The 14,686-nt window shown below is 38.5% G+C and overlaps 2 protein-coding genes across 2 annotated transcripts in view; one reads left to right on the forward strand and one right to left on the reverse strand.

Moving 5' to 3' along the window:
* Positions 1–873: 873 nt before the first annotated feature.
* Positions 874–7,449, forward strand: SPDYA (speedy/RINGO cell cycle regulator family member A). Its single transcript, XM_009333621.1, has 6 exons — positions 874–1,105; positions 2,156–2,214; positions 2,485–2,570; positions 4,150–4,321; positions 5,473–5,767; positions 7,249–7,449. The coding sequence occupies exons 1-6, from the start codon at positions 874–876 to the stop codon at positions 7,335–7,337; spliced, it is 933 nt and encodes a 310-aa protein (XP_009331896.1). The 3' UTR covers positions 7,338–7,449.
* A 76-nt stretch (positions 7,450–7,525) lies between these two features.
* The window catches only part of TRMT61B (tRNA methyltransferase 61 homolog B (S. cerevisiae)), a 10,278-nt gene continuing 3,117 nt past the window's right edge, over positions 7,526–14,686 (reverse strand). Inside the window, exons 2-7 of the mRNA XM_009333683.1 lie at positions 14,536–14,679; positions 10,519–10,709; positions 9,205–9,296; positions 8,550–8,785; positions 7,826–7,906; positions 7,526–7,634 (exon numbers count right to left, since the gene is read on the reverse strand). Of these exons, the coding sequence (XP_009331958.1) occupies positions 7,591–7,634; positions 7,826–7,906; positions 8,550–8,785; positions 9,205–9,296; positions 10,519–10,709; positions 14,536–14,679 (788 nt within the window). The 3' untranslated portion in view covers positions 7,526–7,590. The remainder of the gene's footprint in view (positions 7,635–7,825; positions 7,907–8,549; positions 8,786–9,204; positions 9,297–10,518; positions 10,710–14,535; positions 14,680–14,686) is intronic.

Genomic DNA, 14,686 nt, shown 5'->3' on the forward strand with positions numbered 1-14,686 from the left:
GGAAAGGCCGCTGAGGAGAGCGGGGGGAGGGGCCGGCCCGGGCCGCAGACCTACCTGCTGGGGAGCGAAAGAGCCTAGTCACGTCCACACGTAGCTTTTGGGTTTGTGGGGTTTGGTTTGGTTTGGTTTTTTTAACGCGGCAGCTAACTAGGAGCTGGAGAGCCAGGTAGGCTGCTGTGAGCTGGCCCCAGGCAGCCCTATGCTCTGTGGAGGGACCTACTGAAGGAGCGAACGCGTTTGCTCCTGCCTAAAAATACCTTTCCTCACACTCCATTTGGTATCTTCTTGGTTTTTAGTTACAAACACCTCAGGTATGTTTCCTTGTTATGCCTTCAGGGTACGTCCTACTTGAGGGATAGGTTTTTATTCCCGATGGCTGTAACCGAATGTTACAAAAAGTAAAGGAGCTCAAGACTTCAATGTTACATGGCTTAATTACGGTTCTGTTGTATTTTTGAAAGAACATTAAAGAATTAATGCACAGTCGCAAATTGCAGGGCAGGAATGGAGATTTTTTAGTAGATCTAAGTAAGTGTGTAGAGCTATGAGGATCTGACAAACAGCAACTTTTTCTGGAAAGGATTTTTTTCCATTTTTCAAAATTTTGACTGGAAAAAGAAAGATTGAAGGCTCCTTCCACTGAAAAAGAGCTTTATCAAATTAGAGCTAAATTAAAGAAATCTACGTAGTTGGCTTAGGGCACAAGACTTAGATAATTAGTACTGATACAACTAATTTTTGTATCACCTGACATACAAGCTCTACTGAAAATGCTTCATTTGAACAAAAGAAATGTAGAGAACTATTGCTCAAGCTGACTATTTTTGTAGTTAACTACTTCTTCTTTTTTAACAGGAACCTTTACTTACTAAAATGAGACACAATCTGGTGTGTCAGACACCTCCCACTGTCACTGTTCATGTAAAATCGAGTGCATCCAGATCACATCAGAAAAAAAAACTTATTAGACTAAAGCGGCCTACTTTTAAAGACCATGAAGAAAATAATTGTGAAAAAAAGGTTCTTAGTCATAAATATAAATGTCCAAAGGGACCACGTCTAGTTATTCAGCGTCAGGAAATGACAGCTTTCTTTAAATTATTTGGTAGGTTAATAATGACAGATATCAATGTATTGACTGAACAGTAGAAAACTATTAAGCAACTATGTTTTCTAAACTCAGTAATTTTGGGAGTGCTTTTTATATAGATACCAATGGCCGTGTCTTTGTCTAAACGTATTTTGTTGTAATATGTTAGTGTATAAACATTTAACGCTTAAGTTAAAGATACAAAAAGTGCTACCAAACTGATGAAAAGTATCTTTTTAAATTACAAATGAAACCAAGGTGGTGTGATACTTCCTTTTATAATCATTTCCCTTTCCTTTCTATTTTCTCTTATATTTCAACAAATACATGTAAAACAACGTACATCTTGTTTTACACAAGGCTTAAGAAAGGCTGGACTCCCAGTCTTATAAACATGTTATTTATTGTCGGAATAAACATTTAGGGGGAGAAGTGGAATGGGAACAAAATCTGAGTTGCAGCATCTCTTGCATCTGTCTCTCTTTCACATAAAGCTTTGTATTTATTTAATTTAGTGAAGACATTAAGTAATAGTGGAAGACTACACTTGGGTTTTTATTTGAACCTTGAGTACAGGAGTGAATCAGAGAGAGTTTGCGGTAATCCTATTGTAGTACGTTTTCACAGACAGCAATGCACTGACCACAAATAATTAAACAAATATTGCCTCACAAAGGCTGTCAGGTAATCAAGGTGCAGAGATCTCAACGGTCTATGGTTCATGGGAAATAACAGTACGCTATTAGATGGAGCCACTTAATGCAGGAAGAAGTTATATAAATAGAAAAAATACTGGTGATTTTTCACCTTCACTTGCTACTAGTGAGAATGAATGAAATGCAGTCACTAGATTTTCCACCTTGCCTTTCTGGTAGTTTGTCGTCTTTTGTCGCTTAAGTTTTTTCATATCTCTTTCTCCCCTCAGTTTCTCTGTTCTCTACTGCTGGGTTTAGCTTCTTTCTTTTAATTTGGTTTAATAAAAGGCCCATCTGTTATTTATTTACAAATGCTTTCTAACAAAAACAATTTTGGTGTTTGAAATGCTACAATTTTCTTTTGTTGCAGATGATGATCTAATCCAAGACTTCCTTTGGATGGACTGTTGCTGTAAAATTGCAGACAAGGCAAGTGTATTTCCCTCTTAGTTAATAGAACATATATTGAGTGAAAAATCTGCTCTTAATCACTTGATACTCTAATGCAAATACACTGTAATTTTTTTCTAATGTGTTCATATGGAACCTTCAAGAAACTCCATTTATGCTTTTCTCATTGATAAAACTGACCAAAATATCTTGGTGCAAGATAAATGTGCGAAGCATTTTGGGAAATGATGTACTGAAATAATATATTGATACTTAATAATGAATGTAACATTTTACATTTTAAAACAGTATCTCTTGGCAATGACTTTCGTTTATTTCAAGAGGGCTAACTTCACAATAAATGAGCATACCAGAATCAATTTCTTTGTCGCTCTGTAAGTACTTTTAAATTATCTGGTTTTATTAGGATAAACTTCGCATTATTTTATTTCTTTGTTTATGCCACTGATAATTATGATATACAATGAGACTTCTTTAATGAGTGTGTAGTTGTTTGGGTTCTATATGAAGTATAGAAACGGAATCTACGTACTGTATATAAATAGTGCAAATGCAACATCCTTCCTCTGATGACCACCTGTGTGGAACAAGCTCGAGTGGCAGTGAGGGGACATTTGTGTTGGTGTTGTGATACCCAGGATGGCACTCTGCCTACCAAACTGTAAATCTGTGAGTTTTTTTAAGCACTGCAAGAAATATACGCAGGACAATATGTGGCAACATATACATGGCTCACACTGCCTGTTACAACACCCTATTTTGTATCTTTGCCAGCCTTTAAGTCATTTGTACTGAAATGTTTCATCATGATACGCACCTTGGGAGTAACTTTTGGTTAAAGTTTTAGTCAACGTGATTTAAGTCAACTGTAAAAATGTTGCTAGAGAATTTCTGCGAACTTTTTTGAACAGTTCTAAAATTTCTGTACTTTGAAACAGAGGTGTAATCAGTAATCTGTCTGTACCAAACCTGTATAATCTCTCCATATTTGGCTATACCTACAGAGTGATTCAGCATTTTCTTTCATAGTGTTACGCTGCTCAGGTAATCTTTTTCTGTAATAGCGCTTCTCAGGTGCTCTGATTTGCACACTAGTGCGGGGAGAAAGACGGCTGTTTCTTCTGCTGTAAATGGTACTCTGGGTAGCATCCACTGAGCATGGAGGAGGAAGCCGTCTGACTCCACCGAAGGCAGAAAAGCCAGGCCAGCAGAGCGAGAGGATTAGAAAGGGACAAAGGGTCTGGTGAGGCTGGGACTAGAAGGAATATTGGGCTTAGGAGCAAGTGAGAAAAGTGGGGGGGAGACTAAAAGTCGTAACTCTTTCAGGTATGATTTACAGGAGTTTAGTATAAGGTGGGTCCAGAGGAAGTAAATACTTTCCTGTTGTCCGAGAAGACGACCCAGAACCAAAAGTAGCACATAGTGAAGGAAGGGAGAAATACAGACGTTAGTCATTTAAGGTTTTCATTTTTACATGAAGGTAGACCTGTATTTAGTTGTTGGCTGCTAATTTAATGTGAGCAGCGTAATATTCCAAGAATAGCTAAGATCCATGAAGTAGAAAATGTGAAGTTTAAAATTTGGTAAGACAGTTTTAAGCTTCACTTAGAGAATCAGTCAGAAACTGTTCATTTTAGTGCAAGGATATCTTGTCAATTCGGAGAAGTCTGTCAGGATATCTTAGCTCTTGCATATCTGCCCATTTAGGAGACTTTAGGGTAAAGCAATTTTTATAATAGCTTCAGTTTTTATTTACCCAAAGGATACACATGGAACTTTTTGATTAAGAAAATACTGTGCTCCTGAGAGAAGGCTGTATTTTGTTAGCAGTTTTTCTCACAGTTAGGAAAAAGAACTACTTCAATGTTATGTCTTTTAATATTAGAAATCGTACTAACGCAGTGATTTAAGATTGAATAACATTTACAGACACAAACATATATATGTTTGAAGGTATCTGGCAAATACAGTTGAAGAAGACGATGAAGAATCAAAGTATGACATTTTCCCATGGGCTTTGGGAAAGGCCTGGAGAAAACTCTTCCCTGATTTCTTGAAGTTAAGAGACCAACTATGGAGTAGAATTGACTACAGGGCTGTTGTAAGCAGGCGCTGCTGTGAAGAGGTAGGGAGGGTTTTAATATTGTAGATGCTGAAACGACAACAATTAATACCAGCTACCAATCTAGCTCTACACAAATAACTCCTTCCCTAAAGTGCGTAGACAAGCCTTGGGAAAGAAAAGATGCAGTTAAATGTAACGGTCCACTTATCCTCCATGATTGTTTTTTTCTTCTGCATTTAACATACATTCTTTGAAACTGTAATTTTAAGGTAAACTAGAATATTTTACATTGCACTACTGTTAAAAGTGAAGTTTTTATTGACTAGAATCTTTCTGCTTTATGCAAATATTTTTATTTAAAATTTGCCATCGGTTGTTTCACTTCATTCACTTTAGAAATAATTTTGTGTGTGTCTGTTTGCTTTACAAATGGTAAGTCTATACGCAAGTAAAACCTTCAAATAAAAATCCCAGCACCTCAGGTGAAATTTTAATCCCTTCAAAATGAATAACACAACTTCAATTGACTTTTTAAGGTAAGGGGATTTCACTGCATTTAAAAAAAACTCAGAAGGACACACTTTTAACATTCTCTACTATTAATGCAGTGTTACAGCCTACATTCGTCAAACGTATTAGGAGGGGAAAAAAAGACATTCCTCACTTTTCAGGTGGAATGTATCTGTCTGGAAAAGCCCTGTCACGTTCTAAGAACATAATGTTTACTACAGCTGGTGGAAAAGAAAATCTCATTTACTCTAGAATCCCATCTCTGGGGATGGGATTAGACATTTATGGGAAAAGTACAAGGAACAAGGCAAGCGTAGGATGCTTTTCCCAGCATACCCTCCCAGCTTCCAACGGCCATTAGTTCAGCCATGTTGTGAACCAGAAGATCCATCGAGTTTATGTTTAGTAGTTAGTAAAAGACACCCTCTTCAGTCCAGCGTACAAAGCATAAGCTGGTATTTGTGATGATTCACATGAATATACAAGGCTGTAAACTGTTGTGTTTCCACATCTGGTTCATAACTGGTTCACTTACTCGTGCTTAAGGTAGCAAACTTTCTAGTGAGACAGAAGCAGGTAGATGATACCCCTTTCAGCTGCATAGTATTACTTCTCTGCCATACATTAACTGGATCCCTTGTTTTCAGCTGTATGTTTTCCCATTATTTTTACGGTTTCTGATGTAACGGCTGTTCTGATAGGTGATGGCTATTGCTCCAACACATTACGTATGGCAGCGAGAACGTTCTATGCACCACAGCGGAGCTGTGAGAAACTACGATGATGAAGTACAGCTGCCCCGAGGACCTAGCGCTACTCCTGCAGACTGCTTGCTTTGTGGTAAGAAAGGAAGATTTGTACGACTAGGATTATCATCATCTTCCTCCTCATCTACTGGAACTATGGAGATGATGGAGTTACGTTCATCCCAGAATTCAAAGAACACCTTTCCGGCTGCAAAAATGCTCGTTGACTCTCCTTTTTATTATGGCCAAGGTATGGTTTAGTATTGCAAATAATTTTCCATTAGTTTAGGCAACTGAGGCCGTATTTGCCTCAGACGCGATCTCTCTGCGTTAGCAGAAGTCCCCATTACAAATGCAGTTACCTTGGCAGAACTGCCCTGGTTTCATTTTCACATCTTGCCTCTTGACTTCCTGGAAGTACCAACTGCTTTATATTCTGAGTCTCTTCAAATTACCTTCATCTATTGCGGTAGATTTTGGGTTGCGTTCCAGGCTATTTAGGCATTTATTAGTATTCTTGCATTATAAATTAAATTGAGAATCCTATTTTAAATGCTTAGGATTGGCTAGAAGAAACAGTAAAAATACCACATGACCAAAGTCATGTGACTTTTTAACTTGTAGAGTGTGCGTTACGCGAGTTCAAGTGCTCTTGTTGAGAGCACCGTTTTTAGAAAGGGCAGGCTGCTCAGTTGCTGTCATCAGTTTGGACATACGTTAAATCACAATTCACATTTTCCTTCAAGTGCGTCTCAATTGTTGACAGAGCGTATACAAGATTTCCTTTTAAGATTGGGGTACGAGTAGAAAGCAATACAGGAGTTTATTGTGAAAATTGTTTTACGTACTTGAATCTTTGCACATTAATCCGCTCAAAATAGTGTCCTGAGCCTTTGCATGAGAAGCCTCCACTACATACAGCAGTTATGGGGCAAATGCTCGTTGTTTAATTTATTATTGAGTGGAACACACGTGAGATGTGAACTTCCTGGGGGAACTGTATAAGGCCTCAGTTCTGCAAAGATACTTTCATGTGCTTAACCACTGCGGAGTTCTTAGTATACTTATTTAATCCAGGGTTACAGTTATTTATAGCTCTATTTCTTATTTGCATATGTTCTCACTAATATCCACATTTTCACAATTATAGTAGGATTGTGTTATTGCTTTTGACAGCTTCAGTACAACTGTGATTCTCAAGGGATCCCTCAACTTTGAAAAATTTGGCATTTCAATCTTCCTTGAGATACAGAACAAGTCAGGTGGCTACAACGTGTCATTTAATAAATATAATGTGTTAAACACACCACGTGCTTATGTGGAGACTTACGTGAGACCCTAAGACTTAATTTTAAATGTGTTTTTACTTGAGAGATCTTGCTTTTCATATCTGACAAAGGTCAGAAAATATTGTGTTTATTTTGACCATTTGAGAATGTTTTACAGAAAGTTCACAAGTGACCAGGCAACTTTCAGCACGGCTGGTGGAAGTGATCCAAAGCTATACGTGTCAACAGCTGGTCTTTTTCTTGAAATTAGCACAGCTTTATCGGGAGAACAAATTCAGTGCATTTCAATTTCTCTTAAAGCACAACTGTAAGAACATTGTTTGTAAAGAAACTGATAGCCACCAGTTGGCAGCCAGTGAAGTCAGAAGCCATTTGCATTTCAAAGGGCAGACTTTGATCCGTTATTTTCTTACTAAGTTTTTTTTCTCCTTATTTCTGGTAGACTGTCAGAGCCTGTCCAGCAAAAGGAGACGAGGTAGCACCTTGAACCAAGACAAATCCATGGATTGGTTTACAAGCAATGAAGAATGAAACACACCCGATGAGACAGAAACAGATACCTTGCTTTGTGGAACAATCGCTGTTCCATAGCAATACCACACCTGATGATTCTGTTAAAACCCTTCCCTTTAAATAGTAGGTGGGATTTCAAACTTTTATATGTGGTAGAAATCAAAGCAGTCATTACTTAAGTTACACAACGTGTAAAATGTAGCAGCTACTTTGTAACATTTTATTTTATTCTGATACAACATTCAAATTAGCAGCTACGGTCTCAGCAGCATCAAGAAAACAGCGGACGAAACTTTCTCAGCTTGGTAAGGAATGCTAATTAAAAAACAAAACAAGTTACTACTTCAGTATTTCAATATACAATGATTAGTTTATTACTATAGGTTTTATGATTTCATGATATAGTAACATGTCAAATACTAGTACAAAAAAAACAGTATTTTTGGAAATAAAATACCACTAAACTTTTAAGATGAAAAAAACCCCACATTTTCCAAGCGTCTCACCTGAATGAGCATCCTGCGAGTAAGATGGTCTAGCAACGTAAGGCACCGAGCAGTATGTTTCAGCGTCATCAGAAAGTGATTCTGTGAGAAGTAGATTTTTTTAATTCTTTCCAACAAGTTTAAAACATAACCGCATTACTACAGTTGCCGATGTGCATGGATTATTTTTCCTTGACATATTTCTGTTTTCTTTTTGCTTCTGTTAAAGTGCTTTGTTGTCACCTATCAGTACATTCAGACCTCTTTGTTCTACTATGGACTTTGCAAATCTATACTAGTATAAGGCATCTTTTTGGGATTTGCCAGAACAGCAGGATTACAAAACAGACCACACTGGTAATGTTTCTTCTGTGGAATCCTTAAGCCCACCAGGGTCCTCTAAAGCAGCACAGGACGAGCATAGAGGACTGAATTTTATTTAAAAAAAAAAAAAAAAAAATTGTAAACAGCAGTAGAAGGGCAGTCATTCTCTATTTGCAGATTGCAGTTTATTTTCTACTTAGTCTAGATTTTTAGTAAGATACTTAAATTTAAATAACGGTTAGTCTATCCTTTTTCAAACCTGACAAGGTCTAGGCTGTCCAGAAGCTTGTCTAGTCTTGACAACAATGTCAGCTGACCTAAGAAAAAAAATACTGCCTCTTCCTACAAACTTTGCCTTCATTATATCCTTGGATTATCAAATTGCAGTAACAGGATCTCTCATCAGCAATGATGTTCTTACCATTGTATTCACTTTCTTTAAGAACCACTTGATCCCGAATGTGGATTTCTTCATATTCCTTTTGAGGTGGTTCTTCAATATTTTCTTGAGTTTCCACCATTTGGCTTGATTTGCAATTCTTGATTTTAGCAGGGAGTACCAACCAATTTCTATGAGTTACCTCAATGATCCTTTCGCACAAAAAAGGGAGCTTGCAGGTCCGTATTCTGTCTAAAAGGTCAATAACCTGTGTGATGCTTTTAAAGAAATGCAAAGGATAAAGTAGTATTGCAAAAACTCAAATCATACACTGCTAGTCTCAATTCTACTGCCTTTGTCGCATTCTTTACCTTTGAGGTTACACGAGTCCTTCAATTTTAGGGCAAAGGAGCTAGCAACACTACTACTGAGTTGGAAAACCAAACAGTTATTTTCAGGATGTCATTAAGTGAAAACTTCCACTGACCATGAGAGCGTTCCCAAAGTGAAAGCCAAAGGATTCAGCCAAGTGTAATTTATACTGAGTGCAACTCCCTAAAAAAAATTACATTGGGGGGGGGGGAATTTCGTTAAATATTTAAAATATACATCCAGCATTAATGAAAAGATGTTTGGTTTTGTAACAATGCTAGGTGATGCCTGAATAAATGCGTAAGAGTCAGAAGTAAATACTTACTTTGCTAAATACACAGCGCACACACCACCCTGTTTCAGACTTGGGTGTACAACAGGCAGAGCAGACTGAGGGTTAAGCATATCCAGAACTATCTGCAAGAGAAAGATACATATGTTTTCCCAGTAAGTATTAATATATCTATCAATTTTTTTCTGTAACAACAATGCTTGAAAAACCAATGTTTATCTATGGAAAATGAATGCATACACAGCAGTGTGTAATCACAAACCAGTTTTATTACTGCCTCTCAAAACCTTAGAGAAACCTGAGGTCCACACACTTACAAAACAAAGTCCTTGCTACTTCCAACTGAATTTCTATTAAAACAGCAAGTAGCGTTTCACCAACACAGTATCCTGTGTTAACGTTAAACCTCCTACTAATTAATTTCCATAATGCTGACATTAGTAACAATTTTTGGAAGACTACATTTACTAGCACCTTTGGATACAGAGTTTTCAAATGTAAAAAAAAAAAATATGTTCAAGTGCATCTTTATTAGGTAAAGATCACACTACAGTCTCAATGTTTAACTTGCTCTCTGTTTCAGGATTTAGAAAACTTCTGTCTTTGGCAATTTATCCATCTTCTGCTCGAAAACTATTCGACCTGTAAAACAATAGGATATGCAACACCTGATCCTTCCTGTAGATGTTACTTTTCAAGTTTAAAAAAATGCTGGTTTTATGCTATGTATTTCATTTCTTTCCTCAAACCATTTAACACAATTGTCATTTGTTTAAAGCGTTAATGTACGTGGTTTGTCTGCTTTACACAGAAGAGTGGTTAACATCTAGCTGTTTTCCCCAGCACGTCTCCCTTTACAAAATCTGGATATAAAAAGCAGGACAGGAGAGCAAGCAAGAGCATTCTTTACTGTAACTTTAACTTAGGCCTTAGTTACATTGTGTGTTCTATATAGCTGATAGCAAAGTGTTTCCATATTTATATTTTCCATAAGCTTATGTATTCTTCTTAATGTTTGAAATAGATGCCTTAGATACAAAAATACGCGCTTCTCCAAAAGAGAAGAAAGTAAGTTTGTCTTTGCTTACGAGACAGCAATGATTAATTGTAATATTTCTATGCTACAGCCATTATCGCTCTTTCATTTGGGAACCTGTACCTGAAACCTTGAAAATACCTGTAATCTGACAAAAAAAAAAAATCACAATGTTTCTCTCACCGATAAAGATCCGATTGTTTTTTCTCATGTTAAACTAGATATGGTAATCCCATTGTCAGTGTGAGCACTAGAGGTTTTAATTTAGGCAGAAAAGATAAATGTCAAATGTGGGGATTTTTTAGACTTACTGCATCAAGCGTTACAGATTTCATATCCGCAGCAGCTGTTGAAATGTCTTGAAGAATGAAATCCACGTTATCTGGCCACTCTTCCATATGTCCTATTTCCCATGCAGCACGCCAGTGCCTGTAATTCTTCTTAGCTAAATTATGATGATCATCTCTGATTTCATAACTTATAACACGCCCTTTGGGCCCAACTGAAAACAGACAAAAGATACCAGACTTACTACTTCCCCCGATCCCCTCCTGTAATAAAGAATTTAGAAAAAAGTAGCACAGTAAGTAACAGAAGCACACCTTTAAATCTCAACTTCACTTTAGGAAATCATCACACATGAAATGATCAATTACAGTTTATTTTTTCTTCACATTTAAAACAAATATATGCAGATAAAGTGCTGGGTTAGTTCTTTCACAGACCAAAGTCCACCAATCCACAGATGGACCAAAGCATAGTTACAGTAGTACAAACTGTTCCCAAGGTGTCCCTTCTTAGGGTTGGGGAAGGGCTAAGAAAACCCCACTGATCTCAGCCCCATAGACAAGTCTTCGAGCGTACTTTTTGATTTACGCAGGCTTGTGTTATTTTCCTGTTACTGTTTGTAACTGTAATAAATTATTTTATTACTGAAGTATAAATTTACTATCCTGAAATATGCCATGAGTCCAATACACAATATTCTTCATAAAGGAAGTGTTACCAGGATACCCAGGCAGACACGCAGGTGGCATTGCTGTCTTATTCTATGCTTGTATTACTCTAATTTCTCACACCTATCACGCCATTAGCTTCTCCTTACTATCTTAATGGGCCAAGGCAGCTTTCAGCAATCAGCAGCTCAGCGGGTGGGGTTCTGTGACTTCTTAAGCCATTGTAGGTTGGAGTCACCAGGCTCCTTCCCTCACCTATTTGATCCCACTGTGAATCCATTCAGAAAACTGAACAAGAGAGGGGTGGGTTTCCCGACAGTCTCTCCCTGATCTAGCTCACCCTGGATCAGACCGGGGCCAGAGCCAACACGTAAGGAGGGAGGGTTTCAGCAGTGTCGCCTTTGATCACCTTAAGCAGTTGTAGAATCGCAGCATCAACTCCTTATTACTCAAGATTATCAGTTTGGAACCACTAGAAGAATGAAATTGTTTGTATTGGAGTCAGTCTTATTCCTTCCTCTGCTCACTCCAAAAGTTTCCTACATTTTGAAACTGATTTCTGGAAAAATAAGGACAACTAGTTAAAATAGCTAGGCAAAACTCTTCATTATTGTGAAGCTGCAGTATGTTTGCATACATCATGTTTTCCAGTTCTCAAAGATCTTAAAGTCATGGCAAATGCCACATTCTTAACACAGTCTTAACTTTGTCCTGTTGCGTGTCAGTATTTTCTGGGAAAGATTAAAGAAGGAACGGAAAATAAAACATAAACTGAGAGTAACACAAAGAGAGGAGATGAACGAATTCCGTTAAATCAATGAGAATTTGGGAAATTAAATACTTCCATGGACCTTGGTAATGTGCCCACTAGATTTAAATTCCAGCATTTACCTGTGTAGCAGCTATTTTTTCTTGTTAGGTATCACCATATTAAATGGCGGCAAAATCAGCCACCATTAGGAAAAAACAAATCAAATCTATTTATTTCTGGGTCAGCGCCAAATTGTGTTAAGCTGTGACTAACACCGTCCCTATTTGGTGCTGCTTTAAGTTCAATAAACTTGAAAACAACAATACAATCTCCTACCTTTTTCCCTCTCCTCAAGATAGAACTGAACTGGCGCACAAGGACTGCTTTCTTCCCATGGATAGGGTTAACAGTCTGGTGATGCCAAGGATTTTGCTGACTTGGCACGGTTACAGCTAAATTAAAGTGATCGGAAGGAACCTATTGGACAAGACTGAAAAAGGAGAGGAATACTCGGTAAGTCCAGGCGTGTTTGTATGAAATGGCCGCAGTGGACTGAATACCCAAGGCAGAACATAATTTGCTGTATTTAGCAAAAGCTAACTTTTGCCTCAGCCAACATCCGGTATTCAATCTCTTTCTTTGGATTTAGGGTCCGCCTGTAGGGGAAGATGGGAAAAGCTAATGACTCTTACTTTCCCTCTCTCCAAATGCATCTCTGGAAACAGAAGTGCTGACTTTCATCTTCTGTTTTGTCAGCTTCTAGCTCCCACCGCAGCAATGGCTGCTTTGAGGATAGTCCCACACTATCTTCAAAATCCCATCCTGGAACTACAAAAAAAACCCTAGTTTATTGCAGAAAGATGATCGGAAGGAACTAAGGAATAGCAGTAGGAGGCAGAAAGAGGGAGAGGGAGCAGAGGTGCAACTGCTGACCTCAAAACCTGGGCCAAACATATATCAAGACCACCGGCAGCCAAGTGATCTTGGGGCAGCATTTAACGGCTGATCATTAAAGTGTTTTCAACTGAATTAGTATTGCCAGGCGGAGATTACTGCAGCTAAAACAAAGGACTAAGAAGAACAAACTGCTCTGTTCATCTCAGTATGGGACCCTTCAGATTCCCTTTGCTGCTGCTTACATGCCCTCGCCAATTTTAAGCTCCTGATGGATCTCGGCACTCTAGTTTGTACCATTCACTGAGTGTAACCATTCCTAATTCCTCATGTTATCCTCAGCAGTATGACCTGGCATCCCAGAGCGGGGTTGGATCGATGGCACTGGTAACGTACTTGCTGAATACTAAACTTCCTCAGAAAAACTCTTGCTTCTAAAAAGCCTTGTATTGTTATCCTGGAGCACATGCCAAAGGACAGCATTGCTACGTGGGAGAGTAAGAGAAAGCTAATTCGCTGCCCTCCAGTTCTAACGTTACTTAATGGACTTGAACAAAAAGAGCAGCTTTTTGTTCAGTTTGTCTCCTCACAAGAGTGCAAGAGGAAGTGTCACCTCCCATAGATACTTGGCTGGCTCTAAGTGGGAGTACTGAAATGTCTTCTGCCTTGAACTGTTGAACGATACAACCACAAAGGCAGCATAGTCTATAACAATGCTTTATAACACCCATTGGAAAATAGTAAAAAAGAAACATTAGTGCTGAGGCTTCACAGAAGCTCAGGATATGGGGTGCTTCTCAGGTTCAGTAACCACTGCTGGCACCCTCAGGTATTCAGTTACTCTGACGGTGGGTCGCCCACAAACCCTGGCTTTGAACATAAGCCTTCAGGATACGCAACTCGCGCTTTTCCGCTGTATCAGTTCAAGCTGGTCCATGATGACGTTCCCGTCTTTACGCTCAAAAGTCCTTTAACACTGCAGAGAAGGGCAGTATTCTGCAATAGCAGAAATACATTAAAGAAAAGAAACAATTTGAAAACCAGATTCAACTGGTGCTTTATTGTTCAGGTGTCTGCAAAAGCAGTTACAGCAAGCAACTGTGGGGTTTTGGTTTGGGTTTTTCTTTCCTTAAAGAAGTTGTTCTATCCGGAGCCCATAAATCAAATTACTCCGAAATGTGGTCCACTAACAGGATACCTACAGATGAGATGAAGCTTAGGGGTGAGGTTTCACCCTCACTCACATTGCTGAGTGCAAAGGCTCTCTACCTTTTAGAGCACTGAGACCTAGATCAAACCAGGTTAGCTATAACATGAAAAAATAACAGTGCGTGTCCACATAAGCATTTTCTCTGGTACCCAGCAATCTGATTATTCACGTGGTCCATCAAGTTGAGGAAAAGGAAACTGAGAGAGGCAAGAGATTGAAGAAAGAATCTAGTATGGTTAAGCCGAAGCCAACAATAATGATGGCTGAAACTCAGCTTTCTGCAGGGCCTTCAGTAACCCTTTGTACTACGGCCCTTGAACTACAGTCAAAACAGTTTGCAGTCCCTGCACTGGCTCTGGCACAGGTGTAATTTTCCTTTAAGTCAACAAACTATATACGAACATGTGAACTGCAGCAAAACTTTTAAAGAATTGACCATAAGTATTTGGTCAAAAGAAAGGCAATATATGATAAGGGAATCGCGCTGCTTCTCTATTTTCTAAAACCAGGTTCTCACCTGCTCTTGACAGAAACAAGCTCATAGCACCAGACCCGCTGCCGGTTTCCAAGACGGTGTCTCCCGGGTGGATATCCGTCATCGTTAACATAGCACTTATATCCTGCGGGTGAGAAAAACACGACACGTTACTAGTCTTAGAAACTAAGGA

This window comes from Pygoscelis adeliae, unplaced genomic scaffold (genome assembly GCF_000699105.1).
Source record: "Pygoscelis adeliae isolate BGI_AS28 unplaced genomic scaffold, ASM69910v1 Scaffold1, whole genome shotgun sequence".
Taxonomy (NCBI): Eukaryota; Metazoa; Chordata; class Aves; order Sphenisciformes; family Spheniscidae; genus Pygoscelis; species Pygoscelis adeliae.